At 41.3% G+C, this 19,434-nt stretch overlaps 1 protein-coding gene across 1 annotated transcript in view; it reads left to right on the forward strand.

Annotated features, from left to right (window-relative positions):
• Window positions 1-1,505: 1,505 nt before the first annotated feature.
• The window catches only part of RAP2A (RAP2A, member of RAS oncogene family), a 31,052-nt gene continuing 13,123 nt past the window's right edge, over window positions 1,506-19,434 (forward strand). The window contains exon 1 of the mRNA XM_048295814.1: window positions 1,506-1,848. Coding sequence (XP_048151771.1) covers window positions 1,535-1,848 — 314 coding nt within the window. The 5' untranslated portion in view covers window positions 1,506-1,534. The remainder of the gene's footprint in view (window positions 1,849-19,434) is intronic.

The raw sequence follows: 19,434 nt of genomic DNA on the forward strand, positions 1-19,434 counted from the left end.
TGAAGCTTTGCAATTAAAAAAAAAAAAACAACAAAACAAACAAACAAATCAAAAACACACAGAAAAGCCAAATAGAATGCCCAAGCAAAACACTGGAAAGCTTAAAATATTGCACATGGCAACCATTTAACCAAAAGACTTGGACAGGAGAAATGTGCTCCAAAAAGCCCTTAATGCCTCTGCCACTGTTAGGTTTGGAAACATGGAAACAAGCCAACAAGGAAGCAGAACTGGACTTAAAGCAGGCCTTGGGCCTTACTTCAGACGAAGACATGACAATGCAGTGGGAAGAACAGCACAAGAAATGCAGCTCCAGGAGTGGGCTCCTTTTCCGACAGCTTTCGGAAAGCATCTGAACAGCAGACGAAGGGCTCTGGCTGACCTTTAACCCTCTAATGGAAACAAAGTCTTTACTCCCTGTATCAAATAATTCCAACCAATTATGTTTGAGAAAAAAAAGAAAAAAGAAGTGTTAAGGAGTCTGTCTCATAGCACAAAGAGAAGCATACAGGTGTGAGCATCTTTCCGGAGTGATACCGATTCCTATGAGGAACTGTGAATTCCATCTCATCAATCATCTTCATTTTCCTTACTGTTTTGATGGACCACTTTTTCCAAACTGTACCACCACCTTTTCTGGCCCTCTCTCTGTCCGAAGGGGCCGAGAAGGCAGGCACCCACTGGCAACAAACACCTCCGGCCGCCCCCTTGCAGGCACAGCCCAGACCGCAGTGCGTCCACAAGCATCCAACGCGCGCCGAATCACTGCCATGGATGTGATGGATCGCACTGACTTGTACACCCAGGAGCGCGACTCACTCGGGGCCGCGGGCAGCTCCGGCCTGCGGAGAGCCGGCGGGTTCGCAGCGGCACGAACTTACCGCGCCGGAGCCGCCGCCCCGCAGCCCGGGAAGCGGAACCGCGGGAGCCCCGGGCCCCGCTCCCATTGGCTCGTCCCGCCCCCGCGCGTGACCGCCGGCTGGCCCTTCCCGCTTGGAGCGGCGCGCGCGGCGGCCGAGCCGGCCCGGGGAGCGGGGCTGGGGAACGCTGTGTCTCCCGGGCGACGGCGCCAGGAGAGCGACGGCACGGGAGGGGACACGGGCGACAGCAGCAGCAGCAGCGCCGCCACCGCCCGCCGGCATCACGTGCGGCCGCCGCGCCCGGGGCAGGAAGGGGGGGGTGCACCACGTGACGGGGCAGTGCCCGCCCTCCTCCTCCTCCTCCTCCTCCTCCTCCTCCTCCTCCTCCCGCTCTTTCTTCCCCCGTCCCGCCCCGTTGGCTGTTGCCGTGGCGACACGGGAAGGAGGAGGCGGGGCCGCTGCCCCACCCCGGCCGCGCCGCAGCCCGTGAGCGCGGCCCCGCCGCCGGCAGCGCCGCCCAGGAGCTGCCGCGGCGGCCGGGAGCATCCGCCGGGCGGGGAGCGGAGCGGAGGCGGCTGCGGCGGCGGGCTCAGGGCGGGGCGGCCGATGGCGGGGGGGTGAGGAGGGGCCGTCGGCAGGTGCGGGTCGGGCGGGCGGTCCGCGCTGGCGGGAGGATGCGCGAGTACAAGGTGGTGGTGCTGGGCTCGGGCGGGGTGGGGAAGTCGGCGCTCACGGTGCAGTTCGTGACCGGCACCTTCATCGAGAAGTACGACCCCACCATCGAGGACTTCTACCGCAAGGAGATCGAGGTGGACGCCTCCCCTTCCGTCCTGGAGATCCTGGACACGGCGGGCACTGAGCAGTTCGCCTCCATGCGGGACCTCTACATCAAGAACGGGCAGGGCTTCATCCTCGTCTACAGCCTGGTCAACCAGCAGAGCTTCCAGGACATCCGACCCATGCGCGACCAGATCATCCGCGTCAAGAGGTGACTTGCCCGGCGGCCGCTCCTCCGGCGGCCGCGCCCGACGCCCACCTGCGGCCCGGCCCGCCCCGCCGGGGCCTGCGGGCCTCCCGCCCCCCCCCTTCGTGCCCTCCTCCCCCGCCCCGGTGCCCGGATCTCCGGCCTGGGGGCTGCCCACGCCCGCTCAGGTGCCTGCCCCGCGGCTCCCTTCCCTCGCCCGCCTCCCTCCCCCGGGCGGCAGGACATTCACCCCCCCCCCCCCCTATCCCGCCGCCCCCTCCGGTGCCGCGCCCGCAGCCCCGGGCTCCCTGTGGGCGGGCGCCGGCCGGGGGTGGAGGAGCGGGGGTAGGGGCCCGGGGCTCCGGTGGTTTCCGCCGCTCGCCCTCCCCCCAGTCGCGTGTGCGGGGACTTTGGGGTGCTCCCTTATGGAATACGGTGGAGAATCGGGCCAGAGGCTGGAACCGTGGGGGCAGAAAAGCAGTTCCCCCAGTGTTGCATCGGGTCAGCCAGCCCTCGAGTGCACTTTCTTGGTGGACGTGCTGTGGCCGATGTGCAGGGGAAGCACCTGGATGCTTTCGTGCGGCAGACGAGAGATCTGCCTGTTCAGATACCTGCATAGGTATTTCCATTAACTTCCCACTCTTAAAAGTGCAGGACGCCACACTCTTTCTCGGTGGAAGTGACGGCTGTGAGTGTTAGGCCTCATGTATGCTGGTGTTTCTCTTAAATTTCCCACGGTCTCGTTGCCAGCCACTCTATTAGGAACTAGCCCACGGTGGTGAAGCACCGGTGCCTACTGCCAGTTTGTTTTTATAATCGCTGCGTTGTTTAGATGTGCATCAATCAGTCAGATGTCGGCGGCTGAAATGCAGCCAGTCGCGCTAAAATAAGGGTAGATGCACCATTTGAAATCATAGCAACCGTTTGAACCAGAGCGTAGATGAGAAAATGCCGCTGGCCAGATCATCACAGACAGAGGTCTGTTACTGCCCGTGGAGAGAGGCTGTAATTATATGGCAGAACTGGTTGTAGCTTTGGCTTGGACATCTGAAAGGGAAGCCCTTGTAAATAACTTAGTTGGACCACATCTGTTGGATTTGCATCTTAATGTAGAGTAGAGCATAAAAGGTGATGATAATAATAATGGCTAATCATATGGTCGGGTATGGTCTGTTCACAGAAACTGCCATTCCAGACCAAGGCCTGGGGAAGATGTATTTTGAAATTGGGGAGGAGGGTGAGTAGGGGAAAGGGGAGGGAGGAGGCGAAGCGCTGCTATTTTTAAAGACTTGCAAGTTTTTCGTAGTGGGTGTTTCTTAATGTGTGTCCTGACTTTTTCAGGGGAGATTTCTAGAGACCAATGTAATGGAGTTATTTTGAACTTATTATGAAAAACGCATTTTCGGTATCCTTCCATCCTTATCATTCACACATACCTTACAGAAAAACATTTTTTTCTTTAAGTAATTTGGGTAGACTTTATTCATTAATAAATGCTTTTGGTTTTCTCGTATTTAATCATCACTATAAATTAATTTAGCCTCTGAATTTATATCTGTGGCTTTTGCAGCTTGCTTTGTACCTTGCGCTGGAGCATCTGCATTCAAACGCCAGCTGACGAGCTGTAGATAGGTGAAGCAGAATAGAAAGCAACTTGTACTTCCATAGTTACATTGACTCAGCATTGCTGAGAGTGGGTCTAAATGCTGCTCTTACTTTTCATCTGCCAGCTCTTTTACTGCAAGACTTCAGCTTTGGGCTTTTGGTCAGATAGTTTGTGCATACATTTATGCAAAGTAATCTAAATGCAGCTGAAATCCTGAAAATTTTAATAAGCCCAGATAATTTTAATTGAGTTGAAAGGAATATGGTGCATTAAAAGGATGTAGCTTCAGCAAGGGTACCAGATTTTTATTTGTTAACTTCCCCGATCTTATGTTTGTGGGTTGTGGTGGGGGTGTTATGTTTTGGAACTTAAGTTCACAGGCAGTGTAAGACCTAATGTGCTGTAGACTTAAGCTTGCATCCTTTTTACCAGTTGAACCTGAAAAATGCATATTTACAGATACAATATGCATCTGTACAAGGACTTCTCAATTATAATTTACAGTTGCAGAAAGGCAAGTCGATTAATCATAGTACTATTTACTCAGGGATTTTGGATAACATGTACCTGAAAATGACAACACTATGTTTATATTGATACAAAACCATGTTATAAAAACCCCTGAACTTTAGTTGCACCTGAAAACCTATTGGCCGAGTCTCTAACTGGTAGTTATCTCTGCATTTTACATATTGTCCTTGCTATTTTATTTTATTTTTGGATTAATGAATCCCTGTGTTATACCATAATTAGAGAGTAGTTTTAATTACTCTCCCAAGAAGCAGAAAAGCCAGTTGAAATTCCCTCTTTGGGTTAAGAGATGCACACTTGAGTCTTCTGCTTCCCTGATCTAAGCACCACATACCAGGCCAGTGAAGCTGAGCGACTCTTTCGCACCACCTGATGAAGCTGAGTGACCTTAGAGGAATGAATGACATGTTCATGAATGAAGGAGAGGAAACAAGTGGACCCTCACTTTACTCTGAAGCTTAGTGGTTAGAAGACATTGCGATCACTCTTGCCACTCTAGTTTCTGTTCTCATTAAATGGCTATTTAATATTAGTGCATAAATAGGCTTAGTCTTAAATCCAGCTCTGCCAGCTTGCAGAGAACTCCCCTAATGGCAAAACGATGAAGTTTAGCTTCCTTGACGAGTGTGTGTAGGCCTTGCATCCCTTTCAGTCGTGGTGCACAGCTTTGTCAAGAATGGGGGACGTCTCCACGGCTTTTAAACAGGTAATTAAAATTCTTTCCTGGGAAATGTTGTAAATGTAAACAGTACTCCTCTTTTCAAAGTAAAAAAAAAAAAAAAATTGTTTAGATCTTTCTAAGAGAGAGTCCAGGTGCTTTACCTCCAGAAGGGAGCCTGCCAGTTCTGAGTGGATAGGTGCACCCCCAGCAGCTCTGCCTAGACAGAGGAGGAGGAGGAAAAGCTTTCAGAAGTGCTCGCTGTACTCTGGGCTGGAGTTGTCTGCAGCACAGAGTGCTGCCAGAATTAGATGAAGGATCATGGTGGTACAAAATCACAGCTGCCATTCTTCTTTCTCCACGTGCTTCATCTGAAATGCTTTGATCCAACCCCTGTTTGGGCACCTAGTACTAGTTTCTGGACCTTGCTTGTGCCAAGTATATCCATTAAGCCTTGTTTCTTGATTCTTGCATATGCTGAGGGTTTGTACTGTTGGGAAGATGGAGTGTACATAAGGTAGCTTTGAAGACTACTTACTTGCTGTCTTCAAGAAGGATAAAGAGAATCAACTGCTGCTTTACTGCCTCCTGGTGAGGTCATACACAAAGGATGTTACCTGTGCATTGGTAGGTGCTGCAGCTCTGGGGCCTTCTTACTTGGATTTACAGGCTTGGCAGCAAAGAACTTTCTTTTTTATGCTGCAGACAGAACTCACCATAATTTCAGAATGAGCTGTTTTCTGGAGAAACCTTTTATTTGTGAGAGCAGGGCTAAATTGGATGAGTGGGCCCATGCCAGCGAAGGTCTGCACTGAAGGCAGAAGAGAAGCAGTCAAAAGAACAGATTGGAAGTGGTACCCCCCCAGCTGGATGTCGAGGTGTAGAAGTAATTAGTGAGTATGCAGATTAAGTAGTGTAAATTTTATTTTTGTGGAAAAAGGAGTTGGGTGACTTCTAACGTTTTTGTGTTTATTTGTTGTGTGATTAGACAGCTCTCTAAAGAGAATCTGCTGGTATTTGTCAAATACTGAATTTTAATTTTTAATGTGACTGCCAGTGTTTTTCTATTATGAAGGTATGTTTAAAACTCACTGGATATCAGTTCTAGGTGCTTGCTTAGCCCTTCAGTAATTTAATTTCTCAATCTGTACTACAGGCATTTTTATAGGGTTTTTTTTCAGTTGGACCCCATGAAATAGGAAAGTATCATTATTTCTATTCAAGCAGAAAACTAGAGCCTAGAAATAAGAATAAACTCAGAGTTAATCCAGAGTTCTTCACTTGCAGTAATTTCTCTAGATGTCTGACCTATACTTTAAGTACAGGAGTGTTGTGTTCATGTTTTAGAGACTAACAGAGCCTACTTAAAGTATTTTTCAAAAGTGCTATTTTATTCCAAGTAGTGAAAAAAACGCTTTTTCATTAATATAATGCTTTTTCTCTGGAAGAAAAAGACCAGAAAATTTATTTTATTTAGATTGGCTGAAAATGCAGACTAAATTATATATTTCTATGAAATATCACGGAAATATGTCTTTGAGTTGAGAATGTTCTTTGTGGCTGTGGTTTATGATCAGGATGAAAATCTGCCTCCCAGTCTAGGGATTCTGTGTAGTAATTTAAAACATATAAGAGATGTAATTATTGAAATTTATTAATTGTGAAATCAGCATCTTCAGTCAATAATAATTGATGTATTTAGCGACTTAATGGTGATTAAGTCTGGAAAACTATATTTGAAATTACAAATTGCTCAAAAGTCTAGTTGAAAATATTGCTTTCCAAGTACTATGAAATCAAAGTATGGGTTTTATTTACTCTTTAAACAAGGTTGAATTTTTCAGTTGTCTGAAATTCCATGTATGTTGCATTCTTATTTTAAGAAAGTATTTTTTCTACTTTTGAAAGGTAATTAGAGAATTCTTCATGAACACTGGTGTAACACCTTCAATGAAAAACACGGCTTCAGCCTTTCAGGAAGAAACACTGAAGTGTTTAGTAGAAGTGAAATATGGAAAATCCTGTTTCTTCTGACGTGTACTGTATGCAAAGCTTGACAAAATGTCTAGGGATTTTCATAGGTGCTAGCTGTGTAGAGATGGCAGAAATAAGCACAGACTGAAATCCTTATGTCTTTTTTAGCAAGAGTTCTTTTTCTTGCAATAATCTTAATGTAGTGGATTGTTTTGAGTTCTCATTTTTAGGTAAAAAAAGGCAGAGTAAGGTAAAAAGCTGCAAGCCATTCTTGTGCACTCATCAGGTGGAATTTAGGACTTCATTGGAAGAACAGATTAACAGACTCTGAATCTCAACAAACATTTCTGCATGTTGAGGTACAATAGAAGAACTCTACTGGTCTCCCTTTTTCCTTTCTTTTTTTCTTGGTTAAGGGACACCTGTGGATAGCTGTTTATCAGGGGGCAACCTCATCAATTTATAAGAACAAAATGCAAATACTTTAACATCTGTAGAGATATAAAGGAGTGGTAGACACAAGTAGTCAGTCATACCTAATTCTCTGTATATAATATCAGAACCTTCAGCTGTCTGGCCATCTCTTGTGTTTTATTGGGGAACTGATACATAGACTGTCCTATGGAAAGTGTCTGTAATAGAGTAAAACTCAGATTTGTGCTCTCATGTTTTTAAAGTAACTTTAGAGACCAAAAGAAGCATTGTATAGAGTTGAATTTTTTTTGTGTGTGTGTGTGTGTGAATCTACCTTCGTTTTAATTTGAAATTAATGAACTAATTATAGGTCCCTACAAGTCATACACAGACAATCCTCTAAAAAATGTCTCTGTCAGTGTGCAATCTTAAGCTATAGAAGATTATTTTAAAGTTGTTTGGCTTAAACTCAGATATTTCAAGGTGCTCATGCATCTTCAGAACATATAACCTTTAATGTTTTCCCGTAGTAACTTTTGAATTTAATTACATACTTGCAGATTTCTCTTGACTCTTCCCCCCTACACTCTCCCACTCTCACATTCTTGATAATCTGAAATACTCATATTACTTTGAATTTCTTTGAGTGGAAAATGTGAAAGCTGGAGACAATGCTTATAACCAGAATGTTCCAATGTGTTGGGGGTTTTTTTGGCTGTTTCCCTGCTCCCTACCACCCCCACAGCTCAGTCCAGATATACAATAGGTATTCCTTCCCAAGTCTTACTTGTTTTTCTCTGTAAGGTAAACTGACATGATAGTTTTCATATACAAACACTGAATATAAATATTTTTATCCCCTCCTGCTTTTTAGGTGTTCTTTGGAGTTTTATTGAAAAAGCCAGGTAGGCAAGCTCCTTTTGTATGCGTGTTTAGTTTAGATTGTGCTAGTCTAGAGTATGGTGCTTTTTTTTTTTTTTTTTTTTTTTAGATGCCTGTATCCCTTAGCATCATCTTCTGGGTTTGGGTCTTAATTGCTGCTGTAGCTTATGTTGTTGTAGAGATGTGTGGATAATTTTTGGATAGCTGCAAGTGTCAAATAGTAGAACAGTATGTGGCAAGACTTCTTAAATTTGTTTTTGGTTGTGCAATATTGCTTGATTGTGTCTGTGTTGTAAAAATGCTATTTAATGTGTTAAAGACCAAATATAACAGTGACTTTAATTGCTTTCATAACTTCATTCAGTAATATAGCATTAATGCTTGGGGTTGAATGTTTTCTATCTTACTCTTCATTAGGCTGTTTCGACACAGAATTGTGAATATTTGGAAAATTTTATTTTAAAAAGTCATTGCTCGTTAGAATTTCTTTTGATATTTTTGCCTTTGAATTTCTGTTTTGCTGAGAGGACAGTAATTCTTTAAATACTGTTTTTTATAGCCAGCACAGTTGGCAGTAACTTTAATATTTTCTTTCAAAATAGTTCTTCAGTTGGATAGTGTGTGGATAGAAACAAGTCTTGTTCTTTGGTCAAACATGAAACATTCTGGGTAACATTATGTTTAGTTAAAGCTCTTATGTTATCAGGCATGCTTTTTAGACTGAAATTTCAAAAATAGGCATTCTTTGGCTACTGAAAGTTTTTAGATGAAAATGTGAAATGTCTGAGTGGATAGATCTCTCAAAAAAAATCATTAAATCCTTCCATTAAATTTCTTTTCTAGTTTTCTTCTTACTAATTGAATGTCAGATTTTTATTTCTTGTACCTAAGAAAAAACCTGGGGTTACTGGTTATTTAATTTCTGGAGCATTGCAAGTGTTGCTCAAACAATTTTTTTTCCTCCTTGTAAATTGTGTAGGTGGTATGTGATGATAACATTTTGAGAGAGAATAGGGAAGCAATTGGGACTGCAGTGCTAAATTATCCTGGCACGTAGTGACTTGTATCAAGATTTTAAGGTAACAAGAACTGTAGCAATCTGCTTCTATGGGCTCTCGTATTCATTAGCTTGCTTCTGCTCTTTTTTTTGGGTTTGGGTTTGTTTTGTTCTGTTCTGGTTTTGTTTTCCAGAGGTTTCCAACACAGGACTAGTATTCAGTTTTTGCTACACTAAGGCAAACACTATAGTCTAGGTACAGTTTACAGTGATGAGTGCAACTTGAACACTTTCTTTGTCAATGGGTTGGGTGCATTTTGGCAGCTGTGTTGTCTTAAATCCTAGTCTAGACAAGAGAATTAAAGGTGTGTTATGAGCACGTTATCCTTTCTCAACATTAATGTCATGGGACTTGCTCAGTTAGTTGGGTGCTGTACTCTTCAAAAATGCAATGGTGACAATATTTTAATTCTTGTCTTGATTAGCCCTAGACTAGGTGAAAGATCAGGTGAAGGACAAAAAAAAAAGGAGTGTTTTTAGAGTTGATTAGCTTGTTTTCAAATATCACTTTTGTCTTGTAGGTAGAGCTTTAAAAACATTAAAAATATTATCTTCTGCAAAAGTCAGGGTAATGAGGAAGACATTAAAGCGTTTTTGAAATATTAGGATGTAATAGTGTAGGGTAGTGGTCTGTGGTAAAATAAAGTACAGTTCTTACTTTATAGAATGGTTTGGAGACTTCCCATTATTGTTCTGGTTAACAGGTAGCCTTAACTAAAAGATTAATAGTGTTTGAGATTCCCACGTGAGTTTCAACTCAACTACAATTTAATTTTAACTGGAAATAAATTGGATAAGGCACTGAACTTAAGTGCTCTGAATGTTGTGAAGAAGAGCTTTGCTCCTGGATTTCTGATTAATCGCAAGAAAGGATGCTTTCAAGAAATAGCCAAATAGGTCACTCCTAGCCTATATTCATGTTTGCTGAATTCTTAGCAAGTTTTCGTAGCAGAATGTTTGAATTGTTTGCCCTCTTACTCCTAATACAGTACTAGTACTCCTAATTTTACAGTAAAGGGTATAAGCCAGGACTGATCAACCTACTTTATCTGATTAGATCTGGTTGCAGTTTCCAGCACTGCTATAACATCTTTTTAACTGCTGTACGAAATCTTACTTGGAACATTTTATAAAATAATTGGAATAATAAAATAATTTGTCTTATGTAAAAGCTGTGAACTGTATAAGACCTATCTAGAAATGCATAAATTCTCTCCTCAAGAATTCCTTTTCTTTTGAAATGTCTTTACCATGTTTTAATTTCATTTATAAGTTTCAGAAACTCCTTGGTTTTGTTAGAACTAAACAATGAATACAAAATGCCTGGGGTTTATACCATTTTCCCCAGAATTTATAAATGAGTGGGGAATAGAATCTGGTGGGGGTTTTTTTCACCCACCTCTGTATTTAATGATGCAGAATGCTGAACAAGTGTATATTTTTGAACTGTGACACCAGTCGTAATCTGTATACCGCTTCTTGTAAATACATGTTTTTAGGAATGTATGTTTTCAGTCTGTGGATTACTTTCTATTGCCAAAAGAGCTTGATGTATTAATAGGTTTTCCTAGTAGCAGTCTTAAATCTCCAGGTTCAGAATTTGCCCCTCTTCTGCTGAAATAAGTCTGCTGAAGACCAGTCACACAGTGGTGTTTTGTGGTTTAGTTGTGGGGGTTTTCTTAGCTTTAGGAGTTCAGGTTTTTTGGTTTTGTTTTTTTGGTTTTGGTTTTTTTTTCCATAATTTGGAGGGCAGAAGAGGATCATGTTGAACTATTTCTTCTGGTGGATTTTATCAGATGCCTTTCATACCCCTCTACCCCCACAAAGCAAAAAAATCTAACTAGTGTGAGTGTTTTTCATTCTCCAGTTGAAGCCAGGCCTTCCATCTCACTGCTTAAGGAAGGCATCTGCTCTGTTAGTCTCAGATGCAGTTAGATTCTTGGTAGCTGACATGCAGGTTACTCCCTTCAGTGCCTGGAAGAGAGAAGAATGAGTCAACCTTCTGCTGGGTTAAGGCTGCTGCAGTCCACTATCAAAGTCCAAGTGATAATGCGGAATGAATTCTCCCATTGCTTTCTTCCGTTTGGGTGTGGTGTTAGGTTTGGGGGGAGGGGAGTGGGGGTTTGTCAGTGTGGTACCACTTAAATCTGTTTGATCTGCTTGGATTCTTTAACAGATGAGCTCCTCAGGATGCATGGAGGCTTTGAAGGTAGAAAAGATTAGTTTTGTTACTGTACCAAATGTGCAGGATGCAGGCAGGCAATCCTGGCATCAGTCTTCTGAACATGCAGTGCTCTGGAACAGATGCCTTTTTAAAATACGTTTTTCCCCAATGCCAACCTTCTCTTTTTTTGCGTTTTGTTTAGAAATAAATGAGAACTGGGCCTTACAGGAAAAAAAACCGCTAAGCTATTTTAGGTCATTGCTTTAGGAATCTGCTTTGCTCCAAGGTGTGTAGTACTGTTGCAACAAACCACTCAAACTATCAAGTCATGTATGCAGAATCTTTTCTCATGAGAAACAGGCTTGGACATGGGTCAAAACACATAGAATGGGAGAGAAATGGAAGTCAGTATGTTAACATGATGCAACAGCTGACCTTTCTTGAAATACTATGATCACCTGGACCAGGGGAGTCTTCTGGTCATCATTAACTATATGGGATATCAATTTTGCATTTTTGCAGTGGCTTCCTAATCTAAAGAGAATAAGCAGTCCTGAGAAATCACTGGATTTCAGTCCTGGTACTTTTCTTTATCTTGTACATCTGTTCTTTTTCTGTTGTTTCCTTGGGATTTGTGAATCTGCCTTAATGTGTTTGTACTTATCTTCATAGTGGTACATCTTCAACAAAAAGATTGAAGAGTATTTTCTAAACCTCTCTTGCAGTTTAGTGGTTAGAACAGCCTTCTGGGAAAAGCAGATGTGAAACTCCTGTGACTAAAGGCGGTGTATGGTGCAGGTCTGTCACCCCATTGATCAGGGTTGTAACCGCTGTACTATGTTAAATGTGAGAAACGGCATTGACACCACTTGCTTTTATTCCCAGGGCTTTCTGTGGAAGTGATATCTCTTGCAGATTTGTTGAATACCTTACTATTGTTGTGTTAGTAGACTCAGTAAGCGATGTTGAGTGAATTAGGCTTCTCCAGGGACTTGGCTGCTTGCATGCCTCCTCCATAAATCTGCAGAGAGGTTAGGTGTGTGACCCTGGTTTGGTTCCAGTATATGGCTTAGATGGGCTTGCACAGCTGTAGGCCTTCCGACAGATACCTTGTTTTCACAAAAACTTTGGGTGGGTGAAGCTTTTCAAGAAATTAAGTGGTAGGGAGAAATTTTCTGGAGCAGTCTCTTGGTCATGGGTCTCTAAATGCTTCTGGAGTCCCAGTATATTTGCCTCCCTCAGTTTTGCTTTCAGACTCAGAAATATTTGCCATCAGAATGAGTTCATCTCTCTACCTTCTCCTTTTTCACATCAGTTTCATTCTGTATGTTTTGAGCAGTGAGTTTCTAAATGCCTTTGTATGACTTTTAGTATAGAATAAGGAGTAGGCCACAGACTTGATGATCAAATCATCCACAGCATAAGCTTAACAAGTCTTGTACTTCAGATGTCTTCCTTCTCTAAAAGGAGTTCTATGCATAGGTTATATTATATAGCTGATTGTAACATTTTATTTGGAGTAGAATCTGCTTAGGTGTCTATCCTTACATAAATAGTTGTCTGAGGGATGATAGACTCTTTCCTAGAAAGAAACTGGAGAAGAAGATGGTATCAGGATCACTTGTCAAGAGTCCATAGAGTTTAATGTTAAGTATCAAATGGGAAGATATGTGATTAGTTTGCCTTCATAGGCATCTCTTCTGTCTATCCCTTAGTTTGTTTGTCTGCAGCCTCACGTAACATTAGAAGCTGCAGATGCTCAGCAATCTATTTTCATGCCATCTGTTTCTCCAATAGTTGGTATAGGTTGGCCGTGTGAGAGAATCAATAGCTTTGTGCTCCTTGGTCCTCGATGTTCCAGAAAATTTAGGCATGATGGCGCATTCCAGAAGTTCATTCAATCCAAATATTCCCAAAATTCATTCAAACTGTGGAGAAGTCAGCTGCCTACTGATGTGGTGCATGTGTGGCTATGTTTAGATGGGCGTAGGGGTGAAGAGTTCTCTGCTGCCTTAGAAGATAACATAATGGATCAGCTCATAATTTTGCCTGGACTGTATGAATGGATATCTAATAGTCTTGCCTTTAGTCTGGCACCATACACAATGTACTTGTTCCATCTGGGATTTTATAACCTCTGCTTCTTACCAAAGTATCACTGTCTTATTATGTCGTTGCTGCAAATTTCTGATGAGCCTGTTTACTATCTAGCAGTTCTTAGTCAAACTTCTTGTAACTCTTTTATTTCTAATGCTCTCTGTAGCCAGATTTCATAGCAACCAAAGTCAGATGCTTGCTACCCATCAGTTGAGTCTGTTAACAACTGTTGGCAAGAAATGTTGTTCCTATTATCACTCTGAGTACCAGTTTTTACATTGTGGGAGCGGTCCTGCTGCCACCAGGCCTTTTGTCCCAGATTCTGCACTTACCGTGTAATTGGAGGATTCCTGGACTCCTCATCTGTGCAAAGGTGATTTTTCAGGAACTATGATGAGCAAATGCAGTCCTTGGACAGCCTTCTGGTGGATTGGAGCTACTATTCTTTTCATCTTTTTGATTTACAGTGTTGGTTACACCTGTAATTGCCAGGAGCTCAACTACTGGGCTGCAGTGATGGTTTGTAGACAGGACATGTGAACTTTAACTGAAAGCAGGGCCCTTTCTCAAGGGAAGGAAGTGACGGGCAAGATGAACCCTTAGTCACAAGACTAAACTGTAGCAGACATGTTCAAAGGGCCATTATCTCTAAAAATTATATCACAAGAAGCTGAAGATAAACATCATGGTAGCTTGATGATGGAAAGGTGGTTTATCCGGACTGCTTTGTCTTAGGTACTTTAGTATCTCTTTGAAAAAATCCGTGCAATTCAGGTTTTACCGACCGAAGTTTACAGTGTAACTCTGTTATGAAGAGTAAAACAAAATACATAGAAAGCTACCATGAGTATTTGAACTTAAAAGGTCCGAATTGCTCTGGAATGAAGGAAGAGGGAAGGAAGGTGCTATGTATTGCAGGGTTTACTAATGTGTTCCTAGGCTTGATAGGGACACATTGAGGAAAAAGAAACAACCCCGTGTTTACAAAGTTTTCACCTCTGGAAAGAATTGCTGCATTGTAGACTTTACAGAGGAAAGAAGTATGATTTTTGGAAAAAGAAAAGGTTTTCTTTCCGTGGCTTCTCAAGAACTTGGTCATTCAATGTAATTGCTGCAATTTATTGCAGGATATTGCCTTCTCTATTTTTTTCTCACTAACTATATTTGGTAAAAAATACACAAAAAAAAGGAGAAAAGCATCCTTGTTTTTAAATGAGATGAGTATATTCAAGAAAGAAAACAAATAACCTAAAGGTGTGAAATCACATAACTTGGTGAATGTTGAGTTCTCCTCCGGATGGTTTTTAGTTAGAAAAAGTGACTGCCATTGTGGTAGTTTCATGTGTCAGAGATGGACAATGGTAAACTCAGCCTTGGATGAAAGCTGAGAAGGCACACCTTGAATGTCCATCATTACTCTAAAATTAAGCAATTGTATTGCCTTCCTAGCTGGGATAATTAGACTGGTAATTGAAGTCTACATTCTTCTCCAGGAGATGATCAAAATGCTTGCTTTGAAAGACTTTCTGTCTGTCAGCAAGAAATGCGGTTAGATTAAAAGGACTGGGAACAGTCTGGGCTTCACACCTCCACACACACCTTCAGATTAATTGGAATGGCCTTTCTGAATAGGACAACTTAATGTGGAAAAAATAATTAGTGAACTATTTTCAGGAAATTCTAGTTACCAATTAGTGATTCCATGAAGAAGGTGTAATGGACACGGGGGGGTGTGTACAGTACCTTTAAACATAATCTCTTTCTTAAGAGAAAACGGACTTTTTCACATATTTCGGTATTTTTCAAATATTTTATACTGTTACTTTTGAGGGTTAAGTATACAAATTATCATCCTTTCTGTACCTAAAATGTGACAAATAGACATGTAAACATTGGGGTAATACTTTCTTTCTTCGAGTAAAATAAAGTACATGTTTTTTAAAAATTAAGTTTGCACAGAAAGAGAGACAGTTAAAATGTATGTGTATATACACAAATTACGCACATATGTACACAAGGGTTTTTCAGTTTTTTAGCCATCTGGGATCAGGACTCAGGATAAAAGGAAAAGAAATGGATTCTATCAGGATCTGCAGTCATCTTCTATTTAAAATAATTTAAAATAGGCTTTGTCTACATGTGAAAATTTTTTCACCAAATTACTTCTGAACAAGTTTGTTTAAACCAATGTAAAGCCACATTGTTTGTCTCATACCTAATTTGAGCAATATTAAAATTAGTATCCATGTGGGAATTTGCAGCATTTTAAAGAAGTTTCTTGGGTTAGCCTGGCTTGTTTGTGTTTTCTCCCTCTGAAAAAAAAAATTATGTCAGTAAGAAACATAGACTCTTTTTTTGTTCTGTTTGCCTCTCTCATACACTCATGCATGGGTTGCTTTCTCTGTCAGCAAGCAGGGCCTGTCGTCCCTGTGAGCTGGGCTGAGGAGCCATCTCACTGGGTGACACCAGCCATCAGCCGGCACACAGCCACCGGCAAAACGCCAGCATGGAGCTGCTCCAGTGCCCCGGGGATGCTGACAGCCGGAGCCTTGGGCTCTGACCCTGGGCTGCTGACACAGCTTTGGCGCAGCCAACGCAGCCAGGTGCCCAAACCCCCAGAGATGCAGCGGTCTGGTGGTGGTAGAGGAGTCCCAGGGGCCAACCTTGCTGATAGGGTTAACAGGTACAAGATAAAACAGTCTGCAGGGTTGACTGGCTGCCACAGAGTGTCTTTCGTGGACAATAAAATGGCTGTCAGGCAGGTTAGTAAAACTCTTCTGGGAAAAAGGAGCTTTTTATAGCCTAGACTAGACCCAAGGAAATTAACATTTGTACAGTAGTTAAAATATAAATAGCTCGACATCTGAGATGATGAGTATATCTGAGCTCCTCGTTATAGCTGGCTTCATTTTGATAGTTAATCAAATATTAGATTTGAGATTGTACGTACACACATGTATGTATGTGAGGAAAAGTAAAATGTTTAGATTTCACTGTTTTACTAGATACCCTGTATTTCATGTCATCTTATAAACAAGTTCTTACTAAGAAATTTTGGGATATTAGAATGGATTATATTCACAACACTGATTCAGAATGAAGTAGTCTGTTGTTTTTCTTTAATTGGTACCTGTCTTATGGTAGAAAGAGTGAAAAAATCTCCTAAGAAAATTATTTCTGAAGTTTATGCTCAAGATAGAAAGGAGGTTATCAGTAAATTGTTCTCTAATACCACATAGAGGTAGTATGCTGGGAGGCAGTATTTTGTATTTGAAGATGAACCAAAATTTTTTTAATAAGAACAAACAAGTAACAAACAATCAAAAAATCCTGACAATTCTGAAGCTCTTATTTTGGTCTGTTCACCTTTAGATATGGAAACAGTTTCACTTAGCAACATGATAGCCACTTTTTGAATAAAATTTATGGAGTTAGAAAGTTGAGTTGTTGAAGATGGAGGTGACTTCTTAAACCTGTGGAGAATAAAACCATCTTAGTGTTCTGTTTATTCTAACATTGCAATTATTTATATCAGGCATATGCTAATTAGATAAATTGTTCTGTAAGATAAGGGCCACTGACTTTCTAAAGTCATGGCAGAATGCTTTTGCTTACCAAGTTGAAAACCAAATGTTCTGGTAGAAACTTGGCAGGAGTGAAGAGGCTTTCAGAGCATCTGCTCGTGATACTAGTCAAGGCCTTGGATTTGTTCTTTGTTGGTAGAGGAGGGTCTGACTATGGTCAAAAGGATATTAAATCAGAATACTACTTCTGCAGTAAAAGAGAAAATGATAGCATTTATCCTATTTTGTCCTGAATTGGTTCACTGTATCAGCGTGATGGTCACTTGCTTAGAGTTTCTGTAAAATAGTCCATCTTCTGAAAAATATCCAGAGTTGTACCCTAATTATACCATTGCAAGGAAGATCTGTCTCAACAGGGCATTTTTTGCAAAGTTTTTTTATATGCACTGTAGGATGTTTTTATTAGTTTGAAGGACATTAAGCTGTGTTCTTCTTTAGTTTCTAGGGCAACGAAAGTCTATTCTTTGAACTAGATGCACAAAGTCTTTTCAGGCTATGCAGTATCATAAAAACTCTGGTATCTACCTGCCTTAGCTTCTACATGGAGACTGATGAGAGGGCGGAAATTCAGGCCAGGTTATTTGCCAATTAGCCCTATTATTTTTGTTTTACTTTTTCTTAAGTTTTAGTGACGTGCAGCTAGGTTCATTGCAAAAGGTCAAATTCTTTAAAAAGCAAGTAAATAAAAGCCTCTGTGGAACTGCAGTTTGTATCAGTATGTAATGCTCGATTCTGCATACTAGATCATGGCAGTCAGATTATCAGAGGTGAATTCTGTGACCTAGGCTTGCATTTATTTTCAGAGGCCATACGTGGGTAGTGCTGAAAGTCAGGAGCACAGATTTTTTTGGAGTAAAAGTATCTTACCTCAGCATGGAAGAACAACTGTTTCTTTCCCTGGGTTTCTCACTGGACAGGACAACACAGTCATTCCTGGACTCTAATCCTTTGGAAGCAAGTGATGCTACTAAGAAGATTTTGAATTAATTGTTAGGCCTATTCTTGAAGACTGTAAAAGTGTAATTTTAATGAGCTAGAGAAAATCCTATTAGCATAGTTTAAACAAGTTTTGCAGTGGAATTTTTATCAGTGATTATAATTTGGTTAAAGTAATATAAGAGTGTGTTGGCTTTGAAGAGTGAACTAATACTTAGAGGACTATAGTCTTCTGGCCCTTTTAAAATGCATATGCATTTGACTATTTTTGCTATTTTTACTTTATGTATCCACTAAAAAGTTTTGCTTTTTATAGTTTAAATAAACAAGGATAAAGTGTTTGAAGTTGTCATTAACTTATGCTTGAGCTTTAGGTAATTCTGCAAAATCTGGTTAGTTCATTTTGCTTTCAGAATTCTAAGATATATGTCTATCTTGAGACCTGTAAGTATGATTATCACTTCCTCTACATAAATTAATAGCTATAAATATTTATATAACTTTGTCATTTGTTTCTCAGCCCATTTTCCATGTAAGAAAGCCTTATGCAACTCAGTTGTCCGTGTGTCTCATCTTCCTCCATTACCTGTCAGTAAGTTTTGAATTCTGCAGCGAAGTTAAACTAAATTAAACATTATTAGGACAAATTCCCAAAGAGATTGTGCAAGGCCTGTCCTTGGAAGTGTTCAAGACTGAGCTGTGCATGGCCCTGAGCAAGCTGGTTCAGATTTCCTGGCTAACCTTGCTCTGAGCAGGGGGTTGGACTGGAGACTTCCCAAGGTCCCTTCCTGCCCAGATCAACATCTGGAACAAATGAGAAATCTAAATAATGATTAAGTTCTGTCAGAATTGTTGGTGGGGAAAGACACACTGTCACTGCTGTAGTTATGGAGGAAACGGGCACATGCTTAATCCTAATTGTGGACTGGAGAACGGTGAGTGGAAAAGTTGTAGGCAGAAGGAAGAACTAGAGCTTTAGACAGCAGCATTGATACTGTATAAGAAACTAGACCTACCACTGTACTCATAAATTACTTTACAGACTCTGTGCTTTATACAAAGTCTGGATGCTGTCTCAGCTTTTCCAAAAGGATTATTAAGAGTATTTTATTGCAAGGATTTTTCTTTAGGCCAGCTACAGGCGTAAACTTTGATATATCTGAGTTGGTACAAATCTGTTTAGTCACTTTCTTCTTCCTCCCTCACCTTTGTCAGTGCTTGCTTGTACAGGAAGTTGTACAGTATATTTTAAAATATTACAGTGGCTTAGATAAACATTTGCATATCAAGATATGCTTCTGACAGAAATTTCTGGTGACAAAGCATGTATTGATGGGTAACTGGTAATGCATTTTAGGGTCGCTGTTGAGTTCTTTTGAACACAGCAATGTAATAACTTTAAGCTATAAAACAATTATAATCCATAGATTGTATGATGTGCAAGAGGCTCGCATGGCTTTTAATAGGTATCTGCATTTTTTATTGCCTTTGCAAAGGGACCTGTTTCAGTCCCACATCATCAGAATAGGCAGGCTTTATGACCTTGTAGAGTTTTGTACAGAGGTGCAAGGAGGAGGAGAAATCCCTCAATGTCAGCATATGTTTTAAGATACTGTGGGCCTTCGCAGTTTCTGCTCAGGCCGGTGGTGTTGAAGCGAGGTAACAGCCTTGACTTTGTCCTGAAAGCTGGTGTTCTTGCTTCAAGGC

Source organism: Corvus hawaiiensis, chromosome 2, assembly GCF_020740725.1.
Source record: "Corvus hawaiiensis isolate bCorHaw1 chromosome 2, bCorHaw1.pri.cur, whole genome shotgun sequence".
Taxonomy (NCBI): Eukaryota; Metazoa; Chordata; class Aves; order Passeriformes; family Corvidae; genus Corvus; species Corvus hawaiiensis.